The sequence below is a fragment of the Cyprinus carpio genome, chromosome B8 (assembly GCF_018340385.1).
Source record: "Cyprinus carpio isolate SPL01 chromosome B8, ASM1834038v1, whole genome shotgun sequence".
NCBI classification, from domain to species: Eukaryota; Metazoa; Chordata; class Actinopteri; order Cypriniformes; family Cyprinidae; genus Cyprinus; species Cyprinus carpio.
Window position 1 is genome coordinate 11,446,672 of NC_056604.1, and position 27,529 is coordinate 11,474,200.

At 38.5% G+C, this 27,529-nt stretch overlaps 1 protein-coding gene across 3 annotated transcripts; it reads right to left on the minus strand.

Moving 5' to 3' along the window:
* Window positions 1-1,028: 1,028 nt before the first annotated feature.
* Window positions 1,029-27,316, minus strand: si:dkey-70p6.1 (uncharacterized protein LOC570575 homolog). Of its 3 annotated transcripts, XM_042729651.1 has the most exons (8): window positions 26,897-27,316; window positions 15,304-15,422; window positions 13,453-13,674; window positions 10,039-10,096; window positions 7,570-7,657; window positions 6,718-7,295; window positions 4,257-4,391; window positions 1,029-3,930 (listed from the first exon to the last, which is right to left on the minus strand). In XM_042729651.1, exons 3-8 carry the CDS (start codon window positions 13,584-13,586, stop codon window positions 3,376-3,378), a joined length of 1,548 nt encoding a protein of 515 aa, XP_042585585.1. In that variant the 5' UTR covers window positions 13,587-13,674; window positions 15,304-15,422; window positions 26,897-27,316; the 3' UTR covers window positions 1,029-3,375. The 3 variants fall into 3 exon arrangements, with proteins under 3 accessions (XP_042585585.1, XP_042585586.1, XP_042585584.1); XM_042729652.1 differs by lacking the exon at window positions 15,304-15,422 and having other exon boundaries at window positions 7,624-7,657; XM_042729650.1 differs by lacking the exon at window positions 15,304-15,422.
* Window positions 27,317-27,529: the final 213 nt, after the last annotated feature.

Consider the following 27,529-nt stretch of genomic DNA (forward strand, 5'->3'; position numbering starts at 1 on the left):
ACACACTATATAAAACTACATAAAACTCCTTATTCAACCATACTTAAAATATCTCATAAACATTTGGGATAATGTAAGTACACAAGCCTGCAAAATATATAACACTGTTCTAGTGGTTTTTGGATATTTTATAAAAAAAAAATCTTACATATTGTGCCTTTAACTGTGGTATTTGCTAATAAATATTGCATATTCCACCCCTTCTGATTTTTATAGCTACAGATATGTTCAGATGTGGGTACTGCACTCATGAAAAAGCCTTAGAGAAACATCCATTACTGAAATCTTGTGCTTGGTTTTTGTGTTGTTACTCTGACAACCAGTGTGGATGTACAATGATCATATAAATCCAAAGTTCTGTCATGAAACTCTAGATGGTGCAGTCCGATACGTCTAACTCATAATGACATCATCACATGGTATAGCTGATGTTTTTTTTTTTGTGTGTGTGTGTGTTAGCAGCCAATGAGCTTGCTGCTCAACAGTGAAATACTTGGCTAGTGCTTGCTGTAGCAATAGCAGTGCGCTTCAGATACCCTCCACCTTCCCCAGCTCCACCTGCTATGGGGTAATTTATGTATGCTATATATGGCTGATATTTAATATATGTTATATGTGCAGCAGCAGTATTTCTTACATGCTCACAACAGCATGTCATGGATTTATTGGCAGTAGCAAGTTTCGGTACTTTCGGTAGTTGTCATGATAGAATTATATCAGCACTACATGCGTTTACCAAAAAAAGTATTTCAAACTATAATTCATATGAATTCTACAATCTCATTCTTAAGTTTTCATACAATCTGCTTACATGTCATTGATAATTAGGTTTAGAGGTTGGGTTGGGGCAAACCTTCATGCTTTTTTCAAAAGTGTACGTTTTCATACAAATCACATCATACAAATTCAGATGTAATTGCCACCTTGTTACATTTTTTTGTAAGATCGGATTGTCTGAGCACTTAGTGGTTAGAGAATTAATAAATGGCTAATTGCGAGCGAGAAAACACCATGTAAATGGTATATGCTTTGTGTTTTTTGAAGTGCTACTTTATTTAAAAAAGTATAAACTTGACCCGACATTTTATGAATAGTCATTTTGATATAAAAACATTACAATCTTTTGCACATTAGTACTTAATTACACAGCTTTAATACACACCACCCTGTTGTTTGATAAGCAAACGCACGACATTAGCTGCCACACTAAACTCAACTGGTCTTTGAGATACACAGTATAGCTAAAATGATGTGGACAACAAAAAAATCCCAAAGCACACAATCAAAACTCACAGAGATACTGCTGAGATAATTTTTCACCAGAGAAAAATCATTCCAAAAGGACAACCAGAAAGAAACAAATACTTTCAGGAACACCAAGAGCAAATTCCCTCCCCCCATTTTCTTCTGTAATTCTTCTTGTAACATATTTACAACATTGCACCAACATTTGATAGCAACGAGGGCTTAGACAAGCGGTTTGATTATATTTAGTTGACCTGAGCGCCTTTTTGTGTGCTCCAGCCATTTGGGATAATTTAATCCAGATCACATTAGCATCAGATTCAAAGACACCAAAAGACAGCGGCTATAGTCCACATATTATAGATATTTTGACATTGTCCACTGGTGAAACTTGTCACTATCTGGCCATAAAATCCCAGACCCCCCTCCCTTAGAATTACAGGGCGACATACAATAATTTTAAGTTGCTTAGTCAGTGTACCTGTTTTTTTTTTTTTTTTTTTTTAAATCTCCTGTTATTTTCAAGTAACATACAGGAGATTTTGCAACAATCTAATATATGTGATTCCATTCAATCTGATATGGACATACATAGACATCCTGACTGCTTCTGAAATGATGGGGGAAAGGGGTTGTCTATGATACATTTCTTCTGACCAATTGGGATATATTCATAATCGTCCAGTTTTTTTAGAGAGTCCTCCTCGAGTCCTCATTGGTCTCCCTCAGTCCTGAAGCGATTCAATTTGTGCTCTTTCTCAGATTAAGAAAAAGGCATATAAATCAAACAATCCACCAACAACAGCAAGAAATAAACCATTCTCTGATACCACAGGACAGTGCTAGTTTCACTTTTCTTTCTTTTCTTTTTTTTTATCCCTTTAAAAGGGTCTTTTTTCTTGAAAGCATGCATCTTTTTAATCAGGCAAAGTGCATAAACAGTATTGACAAAGAAAAACACTTACTTTACCGCATTGAAGTGCTGTGGTGACTTATGTGACAGTTTTAATTGATGTATGACCAAACAAGAAAACAACATGAAAAGACATTTGGGGTCTCCTGTGAGATTTAGTTTATAACGTTTTGTGTGCAATTATTTAATATTTTTGTTCACTGTCCCTGAGCTTTTGCTAATTCTCTCCATGATCTTGCTTTATTGACAATTGCAATTTACCATCTATTACTTTTAACAGATTTTAAATCTAGTACTCTTCAATTTCAGAAGGGCACTGTCTCAGACAGACAACATGCTAAGCATGAGATATTTGTGCTTAATAAGAAAATACTTCCTTGGCGTACAGGATCTGTTTGACCAATCGAATTAGAATCTTTATTTTAGCTCTAATTTTTTTTACATAAATAGAGGCTATGACTTTACAAAAATAGGACCATGTGTTTCCTAAAGCTTTTAGGAAATAGATAGCTTTAGCCATTTTAAAATAGGATCAACTCTTCTATGAACAGATTAAATAAAGGCTTTTGTCAATATAAGATATTTTGCTTGGCAATAGCTTTGATTGGCTTTCTAATAATGTTCACTTTCTGTATATTCATTTTTTTTTAAACTGGTACTTTGCTGAGGGCATCTACCAAATTATAATTTTGTCTTCTTTTCAGAGGGCCACGGGAACACAATTAAACTGTGCTTCTAAACAAATTACATTTGTAATAGACTTGTGCTCTGTTTTTTTCTACTTTGGGATTTTCTAGGCATCAAATACAAGTTTGACCTCCAAATCCAGTGGTCGCTTTGTCCTTAACTACAGCATGTAATGACAAAAAAACAAGAATTTCCTCTATAGGAATGCTACTGTCGAGTGTGATATGTTGTGTCTGTTGTGATATGTCATGGCTGGTGACTATTTTTCTTCTTCGTCATGAAGGCATGTGACTAGGCGAAATCATTTCTTTTGGATTTTCACGTAAGCATTCTATCGATTTGTGCTGCGAGAATACTGACCTTTAACTAGACTTACAAAACTCAATTAATGCTCAACTAATACTTGGAACCCATGTAAAATATATAGCAGTGGCACAATGCGCGTATCCCATTGGGTTACGACACGCTTGCGTGTCCCAATTCAAGATTCAAGCCCCAAGAGAGGAAAGTTCCCTTCCCCAGAGCACCCCCTACAGGCCAGTGACATACATCTCCATGCCGTCATTAAAAGTAAAGATGGTGGTTGTGCTGGAGGTGGCCGAGCCCTGCTTCAGGTCAGGGATGCTCTCGTACAGGCTCTCCCCAGGAATCAGCATTGTTTTGGCTGGGAGATGCTGCAGTTTAGGGGTCTGCTGGGGGGGTGGAGGGGGTGGCGGTGGTTGTTGCAAGGGTTGCTGGGGCCGCTTCCGCTTGGGCCGCAAGGTGGCACTGGCATTGGGTGGAGGCCTGTCACGCCTCCATCCTCCCCCACCCTCCATGGTCTCGTAAGCCAGGTCTGTTTCCTCAGTGCTGATGGCTTCGTAGCAGTGGTCCTCCATACAGCCAGGTGGTGCTCTCGTGCCTTTGCCCTCCTGTGGGGCCCACGTTTGGGGTTTGACTACCACACTGAAACCCCCGTCACGCTCACCGCGGTCACCTCGAGCCAAGGTCCTAAAGCCGCTGATGTCCCTCGTGGAGGTGGGGGAGCCAGGCATGCCTCGCTTCTTTTTGCCCGGTTTGCAGACTTTCGAATACATCTCTGTGATCTACATGATAATAGAGAGATAAACCATCTGAAACATATTCATGAGTGAAAAATCTGTGTATATATCTTATACTCCAAAAGTTTGTTTTTCCAGTTCCCGCTGTCTGATATGCAACAAAAACAATCCGGCCTATTAAGAATACACATTTGTGGGTTAGCAGCTGCTTCTGGTTAACTCTGAAATAGTGTTTATGGGTAAGGAAGTACTCTGGGATCATTCACAGAAGATGTTTCAAGAATGTATAATACCTAGAAGACATTTTGACTGCACAGAATGAGAAATAGAGGATGTGTCTCAGGACTGTGGAAAACTAAATGCACACTCACCCCTGCTGCAGATGCTGCCATATTCTCTCCTGCATGAGAGCTCAAAATACCCATCTGCTTGTGCTGGAAGATGATTTCATCGTCTTCCGGAGGTTTCCATATGTACTGTTCTCCATTTCCCATAAACACTGCCTCCTGATATATTAAAAAACAATTGACTAGAATAAATATTATGTTACCTTTTAAGGTGCCATCTTAAACAATATACACCTGAGAATAGAGCTGTGTAGAACAGCATCATGAAACAGCATCAGCAATGCACTCCAAGGGCAATTCAGGGGTTTAAAACAGTAGTTTTAAATTAATGGTTTACCCATAAAATTAATTCTGTCATCATTCACTCACCCTCATGTTGTTTAAAATCAGTATGAGTTTATTTCTTCTGTGGAAGACTAAAGGGGCTTTCAAAACGGAAGCTTCAAAAGGTGCAAAAGCAGCATGAAAATACCATAAAATTGTCCATAAAAACTGTGTACAATATTCAGTCTTCTTGATGTCTTTGTGTGAGAAACTATTTAGAAATGAGTCACTCATAAAAGTCATACTGAAGAACGGGATGAGTTCGATTTGTGAAGAACGTTAGATGATAGCTTGAAAAAAAAATTATACAGACTGACAGAATGCTTAGATAGTTTAGATTAGATAGTTTCACAGTCATACTGTTGACGGTCTGTTAAAAACTCTTTATGAAAATAAGCCTTTGTAGCACAATCAGGCTACTGTCCCCCCTCTTAATGCCTGCCCTCATGTCTAACCATCTTCTGCATTTAATGATATTGAGCTTAATGTGTTTCCAGTACTCAGGCGTGAGGCAACAGGCTGATGCTTGCTGTGCATTTTCTCCTCATTGTTATGCAGGAGAAACGGAAGGTGGGCAATGGGGTGTGTCACAGTGCCATTTTTAAGGCAAGGATTAGCATGTTGTTGTAGCTTCTTTCGTTCACCATAGCAATTCACTTTGTCTTCCATTAGGACTGGCCTATTTTCTGGGTCTGGCTGTTTGCCTGGGTTTCGGTGATTGAGAGGTTTTACTCCGTGTTTCCATTGGTTGCATCATCCTCATAGTAAAGTGCCTGTGAATGTGCAATACACCGAATGCTGTGGACGGACCACTAAACGCTCGCAAGTATCATTGATTCGAACTGTGTTCTCACTGAGAAAATAATGAAGTACACTTGCAATGTACTTAATTGCAGATCCACTTTAGTTGCAAGTCCACACTAGTGCTGATGCATACAAAAATAGGGGAAGCCATTTCCAGCATGCTTCTATTTATAATATGTTCCATTTTAAGACACAATATAAAAGCACAATCGCAAATTACAGTGAGTCAAAGGCTTTCAGTAGTCGTGAAAGGACAAATAGTTTCCATCAGCAACAATGCTCTCAAGCGCCGCAGTGGTGCTTCTTAACATTTGTAGCCTCAGCTAAATCCCTGCTGTTGCAGTGCTATGAAATAACTGAATACTACATGAGCGTTGAATGTATGTAAAGAAGTGCGCCATTCAGAATTGAATTGAAAATACCCTTAAAATTACTGTTTCTGAATTACAGAATTTGAATTAAATTTGAATTGAGGCACCAAACTGGATACAGAATTGCATCCAAATTGAATTTGAATCCAAAGAAGTCAAATTAAAATTCAAAGAAACTCATGTGTTTGTAATTTTTTAAAAATATGTATTATTGCTGTTATTGACCTTTTTATGACAGGACAGTAGCTAGACTGAAAGCGAAGTGAGAGAGAGGGAGACCAGATAAGGAAAGGTCCACGAGCCGGGACTTGAACTCGGGACGCTCGAAGTGCAACAGCATTATATATCAGTGCACTTCCCATGAGGCTATAGGAGTGTAATTTTTAACTAAAAACTGTTTGAAATAATAAACTTGGAATGTAAATCTTGTTTGAAGGTTTTGAAAAAAAGTTTTGAAAGCTTAAAGGGCTTACTGATGATAGATAGACAGATTCCACTGGGTACAGTACCTGGTACCTGGAACTTTTTTCAGTATCACCTTGGTTGAGGTTCCATGCGAACCATACCATTACCAAAACGTGACGTGTAAACCCTGCTGATCACTGATTGGCCGGAGAGAATTGTCACTACCTGCGTCACTGAACTTGCGACACGAGACACAAAAGAAGCGCACCTTTTTTAACTACCAAAAAATGTGTGTTACATGGTCTGTTGAGGAAGTACAGACGTTCCTCTCATTGATAGCAGAGGAGTGTATCCAGCGAGAGCTTGATAGGGGCAACACAGAATGAAAACATTTTTCAGGAGTCGCGGCAATAGAGGCGGAGCAAATAAAACGATGTGAATAATCCCACCAACTCTAAAGCGGTACTAAACTGCAGTGGAAAAGCAAACTGAGCCGAGCCGTGTCGTACCACGCAGTGGAAAAGCGCCGATAGATAGATAGATAGATAGATAGATAGATAGATAGATAGATAGATAGATACCTTAGGGAAAGATGGAAGATTGAAGGCCTCCATGTTTTTCCGAGGAATCTTCTGACTGTGTGGGTGTGTTGGAGGTGGGGCTGGGTGAGTGGGCGGGGCATGTCGAATGTCCCCACTGCTGTGTCGTTGTTGTTGTCCGAGCCCCTCCTCGGTTTCTGTCCCATTGTCCCTCTTCTGTGCTGCTTTGTCCACTCTCCGTACCTTTCTAATGCAGGCATACTCCACTGTTTCCTGCGGTTGAGGGGGCGTGTTTACCACTTGGGGGAGGGTCTCTGGCTCTGGAATCCCACCCTCCAAGCAGTCCCCGTCGGGATCAGGTGGAGCAGGGGTATTAGCAGGGACCGCCGGTGGGGCGGGTGTGTCCGTCTCTCCAGCTCGACCTCCAACGCCATAGCGGGCATCCTCAGAACTGCGTGTGGGAGAAGAGCGGCGGCCCACCTCGGCGTACGTGTGTTCCCCATCCTCACCAGGGGGGATCTGAGGCAGCTGGCGGCCCTGAGAACGCAGGTCGGAGTTTGAGCGACGGCTAGGAAGTAGGAGTAGATCCATGCTGGCAGGACGGTTCTTCTTAGAAGATTCTACAGAGAGCAGCATGATATAAACCAAAATCTGAGAAGCAAAACCATTGTTTTTTTCAAAGAGACAATAAAAAGATTTGCTCGAAACTGCAGAGGCAAAGGGCAGCAGACACATGCCAATCACTATAGATATAGATAGATATCTACTAATAGCCCCTATGGAAACTCCTGGAACATAGCTGGTACCATGCTCAGACCTTCCCCCCGAACTGCAGGTATATGTGAGGAACTAGAGACTATCAAGCTTTAAGAGATGTGATTGCACAGTACATACTCTTGCCATTGCAGTTGAGTCTGTTCATCTCATGAAGCTTGGTGTCTGACTTACTGATGGAGGTCAGCTTGGACTGTCGCAGTATACTCTGAAAACAGATGCACAGATAAACTTCTTAAAATGTATTCAAATAAAACAGCATAAACAATACAACAACTAAACATTAAATTTTCCTATTCAGCCTACACTGGGCATATTGTTGGGTCAAGCAAGTACATGGCAATATTAATAGATTCATGTTTGAAATAATTACTTGTTACTGTTGTATGTAATTTATATTATTGTGTACTGTGCTGGGTCACCATCACTGCTTGATATCCAAGGTAAAATCAGGGTAAAACAGTTGAGAAATTTTCTGGGTGACAAAAAATACATCTATGTTAGGGGACATACTTAAATACTGAAATGGGCCAAATCCTTTTAGATTCAACGCTTAAGAGATCCATTCAAAGTTTAGGTCAGATCTATTTCCACTGAGCCGATTAAGAAGATTAATTAAATTCAGGAGGAGCCTTCAATTTGTTACTTGAAAACTAGTGTGAGGGAAGAATTTAAATCCTGAAACAAAACCATGAACTGCTTGAACTGACATGGAACTGAGCCCACACCTGGGTTCCTTAGAAAATACAGAGAAAAAGAGGGAAATGTTTTAGAAGAAGAAGAATGGTGTTTCATTCACTAGCAATGTGTACACATGAATGTGCAAAAAAACCTATGTGTGAAAGTTTTCATCCAGAAATCGTGATTTATCAATAAGGCTTCTCTCTAAACATTAATTTAGGATTAATATCCTTTTAATCTGCTTATATAAATACAAAAGTCTGGGTTCAGTAGGATTTTGTTTTTTTTAAGAAATTAATACTTTTAGTCAGCAAGGACACGTTACATTGCTCAAAAGTGACACAGTAAAGAAATGTATAATATTACGGAAGAGTTCTATTTAAAGGGGTCATATGATGTGATTTCAAATTTCCTTTCTCTTTGGAGTGTTACAAGCTCTTGGTGCATAAAGAAGATCTGTAAAGTTGCAAAGACTAAAGTCTCAAATTCAAAGAGATATTCTTTATAAAAATTAAGACTTGTCCACGCTCTCCTAAAACGGCTCATTCTAACACGCCCCCACATCTCTACGTCACAATGTGGGAAGATTTGCATAAAGCTGCCCAAATGTTCAAACAAAGAAAGAAGGCGTAACTTTTATTCTGGCTGTTGCCGCTGGCGCCATGTTGTGGAGACGCTGTGTTTTGTTGTGAAAGCGAAGCTACTTTGTTTTGCCTTCCAAAACTAGAAATCGTACTGGCAGCGTTTCCCAATCCCAGTCCTTTTATCACATACAACATTTGTTCTATTCAAAGTAGACATCACAGGATATTCCGCCATGATTCAAGTTCGAAACGAGTGTATATGTTTCATTTAAAGGGCATTAAAGTGTGCTAGACTTGAATTTAAATTGTATTTATTTACAGAGGTATATGATGTCACACTCGTTTGTGTGTGAAGACGCTGCAGGCAACAGCACAGCACAAATCCATGAATGAATGTTCAGAAGTGAAGTAAACTTCAGTGGATTTCCCCTGCTCAGGGAGTAGGGAGCAATGAACACGTTGCAGTGATCATATCAGTCGGAACACAGTTCATGCACATATCTTCTAACGAGCTGGTTATATGAATCAGGTGTGTTAACAAAGAGAGACATGCAAAATATGCTGAGCAGGGGGGCGCTAGGACTAGGATTGGGAACCGTTGTGGTAAGGGGCGTAACATTTCCATCACATGCTTGCAAGCACTTGAGGCATTTAGCCAATCACAACGCACTGGATAGCTAGACAATCAGAGCACACCTCGCTTTTCAGAACGATGAGCTTTGAAAAATTGACACGTTTCAGAAAGGCATAGAGGAGAAACAATAATGAAACAATAATGTACATAATGTACATAATGTTATGCCCCAATAATGTACATAATGTGGAAAATAATGTTTTTTAACCTTAAACCGCATAAACACTTTGCATTACACCAAATACACAAAATAATGTTTTTTTTAGCAACATCATATGACCCCTTTAAAATAAATGTTGTACTTTCCATTCTATTCAAAGAATTCTGAAAAATAAAAAATACGTGGCACATCTGTTTTCAACATTGATAAGAAATTTTCCAGTGCACCAAATCAGCATGTTGAATGATTTTTGAAGGATCATGTGGCACTGAAGACTGAAGAAATTTGGATTTAAATAAATCAAAACAAGTTGTCTTGTTGAGAATGAGAAGCATTTTTTCAAAAACACCAACTGACCCCAAACTGAACAGAAATAGGCTATATATAGTGTGTGTGTATATACTAACAGATAACTTAATGGATGAAGATATTTTTGAGAAATACAAGCTGTGTGCAATTATTAGTGAATGACACCTTGTGAGAAAATTGAAGAAAAGGCAGCAGAAGAGAAGATACTTAAAAATGCTCACCATGTCCATGAGCCTGTGCTTCCTCTCCTCTCCAGGGCCATTGTGCGTCTTCCCCTTCCTGCAAGACACAATCAGCGAGATGTAAACCACGCTGTTCCAAATCAAAAATTTTAGAACGTTAGGTTCAAACTTCAAATGCTCCGTTTATCCAGTGATTTATGGAGGCTGAATGCGCTGACTCATTTGAGCCCCTGATTCAATTTACTTTAGTAGCTCCAACTGTTTATCTTGTGCAGAAAGAAAATGCACATTTCAATTGAATTAGGCTACTCGAAGGATTCAAGGCAGTTGTTTTTTTATAAACTGTTTGAATGAAGTCATTTGATCAGAAGTAACCATGCAAGTGCTTTGAAGATGCACTGTCCTCGAAATGAGTCCAGATTGGCATTTGAACTAACAGAAGGCTTTCACTGGATGATTAACAGGCCTCTGAGTAACTGCGGAGCAACGGTGTTCAGGCCAAAACTCAAAATCAATCAAACCATCAACATAATACAATTCAAACATCACTAAAATAGCTAAATGGATGCTGAGGATTATTTTCTTCATTAGAAGACAAGTACAAAGTCATGTCTGTCAGTGACTCAAGAATCTAAACTTTCCTCTCTCACACATACACCGGGCCCTGATCCAGTCCCATTGCTTGGAATGTTCAGCCAAATTTGACCAGACATCTGTTTATTCTTGAAAAAAACATGTCAGCCATTCCCTTCTGATTGCTTGCATTGCTTTGATAAGATTACAGGAACAGTGTAGGTATCTGAAATCTGCCGACCAGCAGAGCGAAATGGATACAAAGTAGATTTTGTAAAGTACTAAAGCTATTACTGAGATTCCCATGAATCACTGATATTTGTTTTTTAAGACATAACTGAATAAAAAACATTAGTATAATATCACACAAGAACATCTAGCCTTCTCAAATTTTTTTTGAAATATATAGTATACACGAACAGCTTCTTAAACCAATTAGAAAATATACTGTGCTGAATATTTCAGATCTAATTAATATGATAAATGATGTGGAAGGTCAGTGAGGATGAGTGACCATATAAGCATGAATTTGGCCTTGAAAGGGACAGTTCACCCAAATAAAAAATCTGATTAACCATGTAGTTACAATAAATGGGAGATTTCAAGCTTCGGAAATTATGCAAAAGCATCATGAAAGTGGCCCATACTATTAACACAATATATTTCATTGCTTTGTATGACAAATAGGCCACAATTTATAATCTTATAATCTGTTAACCACTGAGTAAGTGCCTCTCTGTCGATGCCGATAGCCTCATGGGTAGCGTGCCAACATATGGCACGTTGCGTTTGAGGTGTCCCAGGTTCGAATCCCACCTTGTGGACCTTTACCAATCCTGTCTCTCTTTTGCCCACCATTTCCTGTTAGATTGACACTATCAAGAAAAATGCAAGAATGCCAAAAAAAGAATAACGAAAGTAAAGTGACCAAGTATGGTGAACCATACTTGGAATTAGCACTCTGCATTTATCCCATCCAAAGTGCACACACACAGCAGTGAACACACACACACCCGCAGCAGTGGGCAGCCATTTTTTGCAGCACCCAGAGACCCAGACAGCAAGCTGACTTATCAAAAGAGGAAAAAATTATGTTTTATTTGCATAACATCGGTTAATGGAAATCCCATCATTTCACAAGTTTTCCAGCAATTTTGACCTTTAGACGTTATCTTTACTTGTTTTCATATCTAGTAGGAAAACTGACAATACCTCCAACATCTTCTCTAATTTTCTCATTTACTTTTTCCCTGCAATGTCTTTCTTATATTTAACCACCCTTTTTTTCTTCCTCACAACACCTCTTCCTCCTCGACTTACTCACTCACCTTCCTTCATAAACCTCCATCTCTCATTCCTCTAATACCTTTTCTTTGTCCTTCCACTACCAGATGCATCATGTGCTTTGACAAAATGAGACATTAGCATTCACACAGCATGCTCTGTGCTATCATCGGTGGAACAAGCGAGACAGAGATGGAAAAGAAAAAAAAACAGCCACTTCCTGTTTAAACATCACTGCCATGTCAAAATGACGTGCCCACCATTACGCAGTGAGCATGAAAGAGGCGTGGGTGAACTTCAATGACATTTTTGAATAATCTCTATTAAAGGCCTTAGTGACAGTGATGGGTGAAGACAGGTGATCTCTGGCTTTCATCCTGGAACACACACACGGTATATGTAGCTTCATATTACAGGAACATTTTCTGCAATATTGACAATATTAAGATTTCCAGTGCAGAGCACACTGTTACAAGTATGAGAATGCTAGCTCGGTGTGAACATGCTATTCAAAATCTCTGTCATTAGAGGCATTTTTTCTTCATTCAGAAATACTGTACTAAAGTAAAGTCCACCTCAGAAGTTAAGATCTACTAGTGTTATAATTTATTGAATGGAATGGACTGGGAGGAAAAAATGGCTTTAAGCACAGAATGTGCTAAAAGAGACTGTTAGTGTGCATATTGAATTGAAATATTATTCAAATATATTTCATATTTTATCCTGGGTATTATCCTCAATTTGAGTGTTATTTATGTATGTACACTACTGTTTAGTTTGAGGTCAGTAAGATTTTTTTTAAGAGAAACTACATTTGTTTTTTTTTTTCAAATCAGTGCTGTTCTTTTGAATTTCTATTCATCAAAGAATCCTGGAAAACACAGTATCCACAAAAAAATATTAGGAACCACATCTGTTTTCTAAACATTGATAATAAGAACTGTTCCTTAACCTCCAAATCAGTATATAAGAATGGTTTCTGAAAGATCATTACTGAAGACTGGAGCAATGCTTTGTCAAAATCCAGCTTTGCCATATATATGATAAATTACATAGTAAAATACATAAAAATGAAACAATGTAATAATATTTCACAATATAACTTACTGTATTTTACAGTGAGCATAAGAGACTTCTTTCAGAAACATTAAAAAAAAAAAAAAAAAACAGACACTAACCTTTTGAATGGTAGTGTATGAAAGAGCCAAATTATCGATATCATATTTATGAGTCTGGAGTGTTGCTATATGGTTGATTTCTGTTGTTTTCTGAGGGGTTGCTAAAGCATTTCTAGATGATTGCTATTATGATTGAGGTTAATCCTTCAGGGTAAGTCTATGAAAGTCTTTCGCCAATTTGGCTTGGTTTTTTGTACACAAGGAAAAATCGTAAGCCTCTCATCAATGAGCTGCATGATTTAAGGTATTATGTCCCCAACACAAAAGCAGGATGAGTTATGCATTTTAGGTTTGGGGTTTAAACAATAAGAATATGAATCTAAACAAATAAACCACCAAAGGAACTCCAACCAACCAAAGAGGGCAAGCAGTCAGAGCATTTTATATATGAGCATATGTGTTTGTGTTTACAACTCACCTCTGGCAGCCCACACATAGCACGACGATGAGGATGGTGACAACGAAGGCCGAGGCGGCGGCGATGGCCCCCAGCAGCAGTACTTTGCCGTAGGGATGAGTAGAGAAGTTCACCCCGTCCTGCATGGAGGCCATGTGGAAGTGCTAACACACACACTTTCACGCTCGCCCTCACACACGCACACACATATGCACACACACTCTCAAACACTGTCCACAAGATCTGAAAGAGAAAAGTGAAGGTGCTAGAATCAGTTCCTTTGCTTTGTTAAACGAGCCTTTTTCACCCATCAGAGGGATAACAAAAACGAATCATACTCTTTCATTCCTCCCTGCAGCCATTCTCTAAAGTGTGAATGAATGACAGAGAGTGAGTCTCCCCCACACTTTCTCTTGTCCCACTCTTGTACTTTTATTTTGTCTTTCTCCTCATGTGTGTCTCCTGCAGGTCTCTCTCTCTTCTCTCCCACAGTGTGTCATTTTCTGCCCACTGACTGTCACTCAGCGTTTGTGTGGAAACATTTGTCTCAGACTGGGGGGCATTTTTCACTTTTCATGCAAAGATTCATGAGCATCAAGTACCTCACCTGCCGTGAACAAAGCGACAGTAAATGCAGTTGCTGAAAGGCTGAGCTTTCACACTTTTCACTTAAAAGCCCCTTTCTAAACAGTTACAGTGCTAGAACAAAACACTATATTACACCCCCTACTTCAAAAGACACAAAAATCGCTCTGGACGCGCTTACTCTGCAAACTGTTAAATGACATTGTTTTTAAGAACACTTGATTTAGCAGAATAACATTAGATTACTAAAATAGTAGCAGGGTCCCATCATAGTAAGCTCACACTGAAAGTGTCGTGGGGCTCGGGGGTCCAAGTGTTCAGCTACTGCTAAATGCGCCATGGGTCCCAGGGGCCAATGTGGTCAGCTTGTGCTGTATTCGCCAGGAGCCCGAGTGTTAAACTTCATTTGACAGTGTCAGGACACACAGCTTGAGGCTTTGGAGGCCACTGGCAATCCGTGATGAACATGTAGAAACTAATAGCAACAATGTCCAACCTGCTACTGTGCATCTCAATGCGCCAAGTTTGAATTAGCACAGAAATTAATATGATCACATTGGTGTATTGAGATACACTATTATGCATTACAATCTAAAATTCTATAAATGTTGTATGCATTACATATACAATATGTAATATATATGTGTAAATATATATATATATATATATATATATATATATATATATATGCTCTTCTTGTTTCTATAAGGGACATCGCAGATGACTGCAGTAAAACAGCTGCATTGAATTGAACCCATGTGAAGCAAATGTATAGTACAGTCTACACACTTAATTGCATTATTGCGCACACTTCTCCAATTGTCTAGTGTTCTCCATTACATCAGAAATCTTCTGAATGGGCCAGTGCTTTTGAATGGAGAGCAAGTCCTGAATCGTTCAGTCACTTTTTGTTTGCACACACAATCCAGCCTATATTTTTCAATGTGAAGATTTGTACTGCTGGTGGCGGTACAAGGAATTCTATGGCTATTTCTGACTTACACCTTACAGACATCATGCATGAGATGAAGTATGTGGATTTTGTCAGATAAGGAATTAGCCCAGTTTTAATTATTTTGGCTCTTGGTTTAGTACTATCAAGGGGAAGTGAGTCATGATAAGAGCTAAAAATACCCCAGAAGAACAAGCAAACAATAGCGTGTCGAAATACTAGGACAATGCTAGGGGAAAAAATCTCTTTCATTGTGTCTTACTCTCTGTCAGCCTGAAAAAAGTCCTTTTTACTATAATGCAGTTGTCAGAAGTGTTGTGCGCATGCATACTTGCCCTGAGTTGCACTTGAATTCCCGGTGACCCCTTTTAAACTGTACACGGGTCTCTTGAGTATGCATCAATGAAAGAACATGCCTGAAGATTAATGAGTGGATCCATCATGCACTGACTCCCTGTATATACACAGAAAACAGAGACTGTGTTTGTCAAAGGCTGCCAGCTTAAAGTAAGGAAAACTGCTGTGCTAGGCTAAGGCATGCATCCAGACATTCCAGATATTTTGGAATATTACAATAGCAACACCACTGGAGCCAAATAAAACAAATTCAATCACTCTGACCAGAACAAACTAGTCATGATCTGCACTTATTTCGTTTTGGACAACTGGAACAAGGAAAAACCTACAGCCGCTCTTGAGCTGGAGCTATAAACTAATATTTAAACCAACAACTAACCATGGTGGCAGTAAATGATTGCAGTAGGACTAGACACTACAAGAAAATATGACCTAATTACACAGTTATCAGAGTTTTTAGTTAAATGCTAAGATATACACATCTTTTGTATTTTTTTATATTATGTGTGAATGCTATATGTATTTATATTTATTTTTCATTTGCATTTAAGTTTACGTTTAATCTAATATTTATATTTTATTTAAAAAAATGATTTTTAATCATTTGAGTTTTAGTTAGATTTAGTTGAGAGCACATACGTGTGTGTGTGTGTGTGTGTGTGTGTGTGTGTGTGCTTATTTATTTATAGCAAAATGAAATAAATATACACTGGGGATAACAAAACCCAACATCTCTGTGTTTTAAGTGTTAATGAAACTCTCGCTGTCTCTCACCTTCACTTTCTCAATCCTTCCATCCCGACTCTTGTGGTGCATCATGGTTTTAATGATCTGTTTAAACAGGATCTCCTCAGTGGGTGAGCAGGGACACAGTCTTAGGTGTTAGCAGCTTGGTTTCTAAACAGCTCGAGTCCTTTATGTGGTTCTTTCTTAATTCTCAGGCACATTTTAACTGACTAAAGGTGTGATCACATTTACTGTTCTGTAAATTAATTCAGTCTTTTCAACTTTAGTCAGGGTAGTGCTATATTGAATTTTTGACAGGAATGAAAACAAGTCTGTGAGGGAGAGAAGTACAGTGTGTTCAGTGGATTGTACTGTTGCCAATTGTTCAGCTGATCTTCCAAAAAGCTTTCAGAAAAAACTCCATAAATGTTTTTTTGACAATTATTTTTATATGATCTAATACAGTGCAAGAAAATCTGAAAGCCTATACCTCATAGCCTTGTTTTCATCCGTTTTAAATTAAATACGGTGTCTTCCCTGATTTTATATAAGTAAGAATCCACACAGTCTGCAATTTCTTGTGAGGACAAAGATTTCCCAATGCAGATTTGGCAGATTTGCTACATTGGGCTGATGACCAGCAGAAATCTACTTGGTTTGAAAGGGACTTCTTGGAGAGCTGTGCTTCATACATCACTACACTATTGACAATAATGGATCTTTTTTTTGCCAGCAGTTTTGCTGAAACTTCGCTAATGTGACTGCGCTTTAACTGATTAGTTGGTTGGTTCAAAGGGTCAAGATTTGGCATTTGAAGGTATTCTGACTTAAAGGGATACTCCACCCCAAAATGAAAATTTTCTCATTAATCACTTACCCCCATGTCGTTCCAAACCCATAAAAGCTTAGTTCATTTTCCAGCACAATTTAAGATATTTTGGATGAAAATCGGGAGGCTTGAGACTGTCCCATAGACTGTCAAGTAAATAACAGTGTTAAGGTCCAGAAAAGTATGAAATGCATTGTCAGAATAGTCCATCTGCCATCAGTGATTCAACCGTAACATTATGAAGTGACGAAAATACTTTTTGTACATGAAGAAAACAAAAAATAATGACTTCATTCAACAATTTGTCTCCTCTGTATCTCTCTGCATCACCATAGCGCAATTTTGGAGAATATCCACTGAATGCAAGCAGCTTAATGGGACAGTCACAAGCCTCCCGGTTTTCATCCAAAATATCTTAAATTGTGTTCCGAAGACGAACATGGGTGTGATTAATGACAAAATTTTCATTTTGGGGTGGAGTATCCCTTTAATGCAGTTTTTCAAGGAACATATCTACTGCCAATATTCTATCATAGTATAAGTGATTTGGCATATTTCAAATCTCATTATTGGCAATGACATTCTTCAAATAACTTTAATGCCTACAGACAAATTAAATGCAAAATGACTGAAAGCTTCTCTCTTTCTGTAGATTGCCTGTTTTTAGCACAATAATAAATCCCATTGTGATTTTAATTGCAGGTGAATCAAAATTTTGCTCATGAGCTACTTATTCAGGTTGCAGTGGTATGACAGAATTTGCTGGTGGCAGCCTAATGGCTTATGAATTGAGCTTTCTTGGTTTCTAGTTTCCCAATCACACGTGAAAGTACCTGATGAACTGCAGAGTTACAAAAATCATCATCTCTATAATGCCCTTCAGCTATAGAGCACTGTGTCCTAACTAGGTCTGACGCAACAAATTTTCACTGTCTGTCCACATTGAACATGAAACTTCTGTGCATTGTTAGACAATCACAATCAATCAGATCATAACTGATGTGCAGTAGAATGCGACAGTGAGCTTAATTTTCTCCATAGGCTAATTATTTTTTTTATAATGATAATGTATAAACCTTTAACAGACCTGTTGTGAGCTCTGAGGTTGTTAATTGTTGGCATATGCTTTTGATGAAGCCATCTGTTTGCATTATTTGGACTTATTTTGAAAATAATTGTGTTTTACAGTGGAATTTGTGGTGAAAATTACATCACCCATGATTCTGTACAAAAAAAATTCCAATCAAAGAGTTGCAGCCAGCAAATTGACAAAATCCCTACGCTCTCAGAATACTTTAATATTTTTGCATATTTTGCAATAAACTTAAAATGTACTGTTTCTATAGATAAAATTAAATTTAAATAAATAGTTTTATATTTCACATATTTTCATTTTTAATTTAACTGTTATTCTCAGTGCTTCATGGGATTGGTAGTTCTTTCCTTCACTAAATCTGTACACAGTCTTGTACCTTTTTGTCCAGTTTTCAAAAAGATTTTTGCATTAAATAAAAGTTTTTATTGTTGTAATTCACATGGTTCATGGCTTATAATGCTATAACGAAGACTTTTTTAAAATTCCTATGGTAAAAATACTTCTACAGTTCCAACCAACACCGCTTAAAAGTGTACTGGCACTAAAGAACTCTGTATGAGCAGGAAGAATTTGGACCAATGAGATGTCACAGTGGGCGGGGCTTGCCAGCTTGATGCAGCAAAAATAGACACCAAACACTCATCAAAATATCCTGTCACAACATGTTTGTAGCTAGGACAAAATTTTAGTTTTTTATTAAAGAGTTTTGTCATTATTCAGATATAAAGTATTTGCTAAATCACGACTATTTAAACAAAAGCAAAACAATCCTTCATATTGCAAATTTGTACTAGTATGTTGTCCTGTGTGCTTCTGGAAAGAAAGGGGCGAGGACAATGCTGAAACCAAGCGCTCCATCAGGGATTGTTCTGTCATGAGCACATCATTAGTCTGAGGCCAGATGGAGCTTGATGTGACTGTGTTTCACCCCACTGAATGGCCGAATCACATGTTAGTCCTCTTGATTTGTGAAGTCATTCCCTATAATTTTGTTTTTAATGCAGAGACCTAGGCAAGCGTGAGCTGGGTGAATAAATAGTCCCAGTCACTGACAACAGGTGCTGTTTAGCACATGTAAATATATGACTTAACTAGACTGTTACATAAACCCAATCAAAGGTATTATAGATGCTAAACTTTCTGACATATTGCCATATTCTGCATCTACAGAACATGAGCTGCATTTCAGTGTGATTTATGGCTTACTAACTACACTGAGTCTTTCCATTAATAATGGCCATAAATTATAAAACTGTTTTTGTTTTCAAGTCTGCAACTAAGACAGCACTATTATTTTGGTATAATCAATACATGTTGGTCTGCTCCTGTCTTAAGTGGGTGGTTCTTGGCCAGAATAAGCTGCAATGTGGACCGGACCTAATGTTGTTTATGAGACTCAGGCTCTTTTAGTCATCACTGAAACATATGCACACACATATGTGTTCTGTCAAAGTTCAAATTCAACTCTCTCTCAAAAATAGAACAGTTAAACTCCAATCACACTTTCTGGACTGAGTCAAACTTGGCAAGTGTGAGGAGTTTGTGGCTAAATCTACATCTTGTCTTTGCTGGGCTAATTAAACAGTAAAGAGCTTGTTTCCTGTGTAATTACACAGATACTGTTTGGGAAGAAGCAGAGCCTGTCTCTGATACTGAGTCCCTGTCTTTATTCTCAGACTGATTAATTTGCCTTTCTGAAAACCAACTCATTACAGCAAGACAAAATCCTATTTAATTGGTCAAATCAGCTAATGCTGCGCTATTTTTTAGGATACCCAAGACAATCCCCTTAAAATTATTACCATTTCATATTTGATTAATGTGACCAAGCAAAAACCAAAACACCCTGTTCGCTCTTAATTGGAGACTTTCAGTCCACCACACATTTTTAAATGAAACACAAATGAAAAAAACCCTCTAGACTTGAATGCTATTAAACAGAAGTCTTGGTCTATTAGTACAAGAAATTATTACATACTGTATATAATGATTCCAGATTATATATATAATTAGGTAGAGATGCATCAATATTAAAATTCTGGCTGATACTGACCTGTATAACTTTCAAATCATAAATATTTATTAATTATAGCAGGCCTAGATAATCATTTTCATGATATGGCAGACAACTATTGCAGATATGATGTTGGATTGTGTCTCAACGCCTGGAAATTAGATCCAGTCTCTTTACAAGGTTCCATCAGAAGATATCAGTTTTGTCTGGTATCCAAAACCAGCTCATCAGACTGAGACGTTGACAGAGGAAGCCGTGAAGCCACAGAATGCAGGAGATGAAATGATGATATAGAGTGAGCAGGGTTTATTGAATAGAGTCTGAACTTCAGAGCTTAGCAGACAGCAATTGTATATTATTTTGTCTAAATGAATAAAAATAAAACATCAAAAACTATTTGATAACTAAAAAAATGGGTGTGCAAACAATTTTCACTCAGAAATTAGGCCTACTAATAAATTTAAATATACTTATCAATAAATAAAAAAAAATCTTTAATACTGGCGAATGTAAAACATCTATAATGTAATGAATTATTAACAGTATTTATGTTGAGGAAATATCCTTATTGAGACTAGTTTAGTTATGATATATAACAGCAGGGGCTATGCAAACCATCCAAACCCATCCAACATACTTAAAGGGTTAGTTCACCTAAAAATAAAAATGTAATCATTTACTCATCATTTACAAAATCATTTACTCACCCTCATGTTGTTCCAAGGTTTTTTATTATTATTATTTTATTTATTTTTTTAACATTAAAGAAGATATTTTAAAGAATGTTGGTGCTCAAACAGTTGATGGTCCCCATTGACTTTCAAAGTATTTATTTCCCAACAACTGTTTGGTTCTTCAAAATTCTTCAAAATATCTTCTTCTGTGTTTAACATAAGAAAGAAATGTATACAGGTTCGGAACGACGTGAGAGTGAGTAAATGATGACAAAATTATTTGGGGTGAACTATTCCTTTAAAGGTGCTGTATGTAGGATTGACACAGAGTGGTTGAACTACTGTATGTATTACAGTCCAAATTCAAAATATTGGAGAGGGTTTTTTTCACCCGGCCCCTCCTCCTCAGACTTGACGCACATGCAGGTGCCCAGACTGACGACACAAACAGGAACGAGCGCACTTGACAATGAATGAAATGAAATACGCTGTGTTTTCTGCCAACTGGCAACCCGGAGTGCCAAAATACAATTGAGTAAACTGGCAGTGGGCGGGTTTCACAAACCAAAACAGAGACTGACATTCCGGCCCTGAACGCACATTTTCAAAGGAGAATAACTGACTGTAGCATTGTTTTTCAGATATACAAGTATGTTAACTTGGCATGTTTCTTAAATATCTGCAAATATTTTATGGTATTTTTATGCTTTATTAGAGTCAAAATCTTACATAGAGCACCATTAATACAGTTCTACAAATCCAATGCCTAAAATACTGCTCCCTAGCGGTTGTTGTATGCAGTTGCAGATATGCAATATCAAACAACAAAAGCTTACAGGTCTCTTGAGTCCTCCATGAAGCTTCAGCATGTCCAGACTCCAGTAACTCCAGGTCAAAAGCACATGTTTAACATTTTTTATTTGAGGTTCTCTGTATTTCATTTCTTTTATGGGTTGCATGTGTGTGAAATGAATCTTGTTTCTTTAACCAAAAACTAAATCAGATCACGTAACAATGGCAGGTCTCCATCTCCATGTCAGATACCAGATACTTCTATTTTCCAGTCAATTACTTCCCCAGAGAAATAAAGAGAAAGAGCGTGTCAGTTTGTAAGGAGCTCAGGAACAGGGAAGAAGAGAAACTGAGAGAGATTGGGGAATGGCATGTTTTAATTACTGTGAAGCCCTAGATTTCAGTCAGAGAGAAACTGGCACGTCCCCCCAAACCCCCGAGACATGACTCTCTCGCCTCCTCCCCCTCTCGTTTTTCCCCTTTTCACTCTTTTCCTTCTCTGTCTGTCCATTCTACATCAGCAAAAAGAATGGGGGAATGGGTATAAGATGAGATGTAGGCTACACTGCAAAAATTCTAACGACAAATGAATATAATGAAACAAAAACACATTTTTAGTAGCCGTTCATATGCTGTATCTGTAACTGTAGTGGGCAAATTACTATCTGCTTTTTCATTGGTAGTCGTGACCGCATCGCACTCCGCTCAACTTCTGTTGCTGACGTTCGTTTCATCAGAAATCAACAACTCTCATTGAAAATGAATGACTTCCTGCTGCTTTGTTGCTGTAAATCTCTGTATGTGTGAACAGCCCTGAAGTCTCCTCTAAGCAGCTTGTTAGCATGAGGGATGTTAAATAATTTATTTGCAAGCAAGTGGTAAAACAGGGTGTCCTCTGTCATCTTGTCTTGAGTTTAAAACAAACACATCCTAAAAGCCAAACTCCTCAGCGCTACCTTTACATAACTGCTTTGTTCTAAGAGTACAACTTGTTCAAGAAATAAGAATAATTAACTGTTGATACTATTAGTTACAGCTGTACTGCTGCCACTTTTTCCACCCTACAGCACTAGCAGCTAATGCTACTAGAACTCACTTCAGAGAACAGCTCCAGTGTATGTTCATATTCACAGCTACAGTGTCCACTGAACTGCCTGTAGCTGTATTTGTCTGTTACATGTTTTGTTATCTGTTCTGCACTGTGGCTTCAGGGGTCACGGTATTTTGTTTTGTCTCCTACCAAGCTGAAGAGAAATAACACTTACTTTTGCTTAGTAAGAATATAAATGATGAAAAATATCCTATTGAGGGAGCCATATATAATGATCAAACTTAAGGGTCAGCTGTTTTGACCTGGAGCAGTAAGCAACCTCCTAGCAACCATCTGAAGATGCCCTAACAACCACCCAGTACACCCTTTTAACCATATAGCAATCGAATACAAAGAAAAAAAAAATCATAACACATTAGCAACACATTTACAACATACATCTTTCTTTCTTCAGTCGAAAAGAAATTAAGATTTTTAAGAAAAACATTCCAGGATTGTTCTCCATATAGTGGACTTCAGTGTTGGCCAATGAGTTGAAGGTCCAAATTGCATTTTTAATGTAGCTTCAGAGGGCTCTACACAGTCCCAGCTGAGGAATAAGGGTCTTATCTAGCAAAACAATCTGTCATTTTCTGAAATTTTTTTTTACATTTATATACTTTTCAACCACTAATGCTCGTCTTGCACTAGCTCTGCAATGCACATGTGCGTCTTCATGCATTACGTAATCATGTTGGAAAAGTCACATGCGGTTAGTTCAAAAACCTTAATTTCTTTTAGACTTAAGAAAGAAAGACAAGAACATCTTGAATGACATAAGTGTGAGTAAATTATCAGGAAAATGTTTCGCTTTTTGTTTTTTGACAGTGAACTAATCTTTTAAATCAACATCAAATTTAACAAAATGTAAAAAAATAAAAACCTCTTCATCCATGCTTTAAATGTAATGGTTCACCAAATTATATAATTTGTGGAAAGGGCCATTGTTGTTTTCTTAAGCATTATTTGTATAATGTTATTATTTATATAGCCTACTAATATTATTTATGATTTACATTTTTTTTTCTTTTGTGATTTTAAAAACCTGTTCAATTAATTAGAAAAAAAAAAAACAATGTGGACAAATTACTGGTGTCATGAACAGCCTCTGAACTGTAAGAGAACCAAAACACAATGACTCAAAATACCACATTTTAAGGTCACCAGAGATTCCTGGCTTCACGACCTTTGTATGGAGGAGACAAGGACCTCTTGACCTCTTGCTAAGAGACTGTTGAAATGCAGTTTTGTTAGTAGCTGAATCATACTGGTTTGATCAGAAAGGGTCTCTTCCACAGGATATATCTCTCAAGCCAAGTCAACAAACATTCATGATTTCATTGGGGGGAAATTATTAGGATTTGGTTTCAAATGCTCTTCTGGCAGATATTGCAGGTCTAAAAGCCCTGCAGACACAGACACACATATGCACACACACATATGTTCAAGGACAGATATAGGCTGTATGTTTCCTCCTGTGAGGAGCTATGACCACTCATCTGCTTCACGATAAGGCTGAGAGAATAACTCCTCTGCAGTTCACAGTATCATCAGGCAGAGCCTCAAGTTTAATGGATGTCTGCCTGCAGGGCCTTATCACACCATTACAGACCTACAGCAAATCTCTGGCGCTTCTCTCAAAATCTGAAGGCGCTGTTCACTTAGTAGGCCACCCCAGGATAAACAAGAGGTTCAGGAAATTGAGTACAGCAGAAACACATTTCAGATGTGACAAAACAAGGTGTGTGATTCATGTAAGAGGTTTCCAGAACAGAAGAACTGAACATAATGCTTTTCTAAAAGATTAAATTTGACAGCTGCCAATTTGAAGATGAACTTATATATTACAACCTGTAATAACAGGGATTCCAACAAGTGCAGCCTTCTTGCCTCTTTGGACAAAAAAAAAAATGTAAATAGAAAATAGTTTTTTTTACCCCTCGCGACTCCAAACATTACACTGAATCACATGTGAGCCAATGTGGAATTTCTCTTTCATTGACTGGACAGTACAGAACATTCTGCTTGCATTCTCTGATGCTCATGGTTGGGGACATCATATCTGTACCAGTCTCCACCAATCAACAGGAAGCTTATGTGACTGAGCAGTTTGGCCCCGATGGTCTGATCTCACAAACTCACATACTTGACACACTCAGAACCTTCATCTGTCTTGTATGACATGTACATTGACAATCCTTCCCTCTACACAAGTGTTGGTGATTTAATTCTTTCCAGTGAATAAATTAAATCACCAACACTAAATCACTGGATTTTTCTGAATCCGTTCACAAAAAGATTCATTCAGATTCGTAGCCAGTAGGTGTCAACCAGTGGCTTGTGTTATGAGTCAGGCCTAGTTCTACAGGGATTTTTGCTAACCATCCTCAAACAAAATCAATAGCACCCTCAGTTAAAGCTGAAATAATGGCATTTTATTGCAGATTTGGCAAACTATACAGTACATTATGGTTTGCGCTCTGGAGACCGATTTCTATTTCAACGTGTTTTTGCTGTGTTGAGCAATGTAGCCAATCACATACATATCTGTTGATTTCTTGAATCAGAGGCGTTTAAGTTAGAATCCACTCACTGCTCAGATCCTTGGAGTTTTTGTTGAGGTATTGTGTTCAGCATGAATCATCTTATCACGAAGTGATAGCAATAGGCTATCTTTGTGAGATCGCTATGAACTGAAGATGAGTGACAGCTTTTTAGTAATTATAAACAGACCCTCACTAATTTAAGAAGCACCCTCAGTGATCTGATTCTCCAGCCGGGCCTGTTATGTGTGAATCAATGAAACATTTAGTTACAGAAAAATCACATTTGTGACCGAAAGGAATCTTATTAGCCTATGGTTTATTAAAAATGTCGTCTAAAAATAACCTGAGATAAACCAGAAAGAGTTTTGAATCATTATACGCCTTTTCTGAACAATAATGACTCACATTAACTCATTTATGAAAAAAAAAATCCGCACTAAGTAGATCCGATTCAAAACGGCGAATCGTTCAGTATAGGAGGCATGTTCGTTCAGTAAATTCGACCAATGATCTGCTCTTATTCACAAGCCGCACACGAATGCTATTGGCTAGTATTTTAGTCAGTCAGGAAAGCAGTCATGCACTAAGAAACCGACTGTTTTCGGAAAGAATTGGAAAGCTATATCTTTATTCTATAAATATGATAAAACTAAAGATTTTTTGGAGATATGAAGGATGCAATACTACTTTATAGATGGGTCTACTCAAGATTAACATGAGATTGGGTAAAACTGTGTGTAAGGTCACCTTTAACAAAATTAATCAGCGGATGGATATAAGGGTAGCTAAACAAACAGTTCATTCACTTAGAATATTCACGAACGAAATACAGACTATACGGAATAATTCAAAGTCATTAGTGCTCTGTTTAGACTTTTACATTTGATCTGGCAAGTGCGACAGTAAATCTCTGCGTGTGCCGCCCTAACCTGTTCAGTGCGTTTATTAACTCGTCTCGTGCCCAAATTAGTCCTCATCATTGAAGTACTGCGCCTATTTTTTTTGCAGACAGGAGCTCAGTCTGCTTTTACTGCGGCGGTTTAACCAGACACACAACAGGTTAGCGGAATAAATTTTGATCCGGCCTGGCTGATATGAATTTTAAAACGTGAGCTGTTAGTACTGAAATAATAGGTTACTGTGTTTGCAAGTATGCCAGTATGAAACACAATTGTTTTCCCGGGTCGCATATGTGATGTGTAGCGCGGATGCATGATATGTTATGGCCCGCAGCGGTCGACCTCTTATTTAACACGAGTAATTCGTTGCTCCCGTGGGTATTGTCCCGCCAATCACCGCTGCACTCTGGAAATAATCTCGCAAGATTAAAGTGGAAATGCACGCGCAGTGCAGGCGCGTCCTCGAGGCCAGCTCCCACAGCAGACGGCAAGAGGCTTCCATCGAAATCCCTTTTAATTGAAGGGAAACAAATAAACGAGCGGCAATGTCACTGTTCTCTTAATTGATTCCAGAATTCACGGTATTAAATGTGATATCGAGGAGTGCAGGTTTCCGCTGAGTGAGAGTGTGTGCCACAACCTGCTTATAAATCGTTTAATTAAGCGTCGAATCACAAAGGGTAATGCGGCTACACTGAAGCTGCTGCACACGTGTCGTCTGATTAATATGATGCGAGTCATTAATCTCATATAAACCAGACGCGTAATGCTCCAACGTCCAGCAGCAAACTATCATGCTATACATTCTGCTATGCGTTTAATACAGGATTCCGTTGTGTGGTCAGCGCATAGGCAGAAGTGCATGCCAATGAGACGCGTATACAGATGCTGCTGAAGATACTCACTCAGTTTAGGGATTCAGGGTGCGCGTCGCCGCGCAGCGTCCTCCTCGCTACACTCTCTCTGCTGCTGCTGAAACGTCTGGCTCCCGTTCGGACCCCGCAAGCATAATCAATAACCTGCGTTGAGCCTAGATTCAAATGTTAGGGAGGACATGTGTGCGGTATGGCATCTGGCGTCCTCAGCGCAACCTCTGACCATCCCCATTGTTCCTGTGCATGCCGCGTCGCTCACAAGGCGAAAGGTGCAAACGCACAGCTGGGTTATTCCAAGTCCAGGCTCGGTTGTGATATCAAGACCACGTCACGAGTCAAGACTGCCTCCGTTGAGCCTCTGAGTCTCCTCAAGCCTCAATCCTGTCTCGAGCATCGGCGACAGTACCATATGACAGCGCGGAACCCACTCCATTGGCATCTGGAGCTCGCGTTTTGCGCCACTGCGCGGACAGTTTGGGAATGACAGGCAATGGGTGAACAGTACAGAAAGTACTGGTAGTACCACGCTACATCCTACTTTGATGATATATATAACCTGTTGGCCAAAGGTTTGGAATGATTAAGATTTTTAATGTTTTTGAAGGTCTCATTAACTCTCAATTTAGTGAAGTCTCTCTTGCACACATAGGCATTTATCTAATC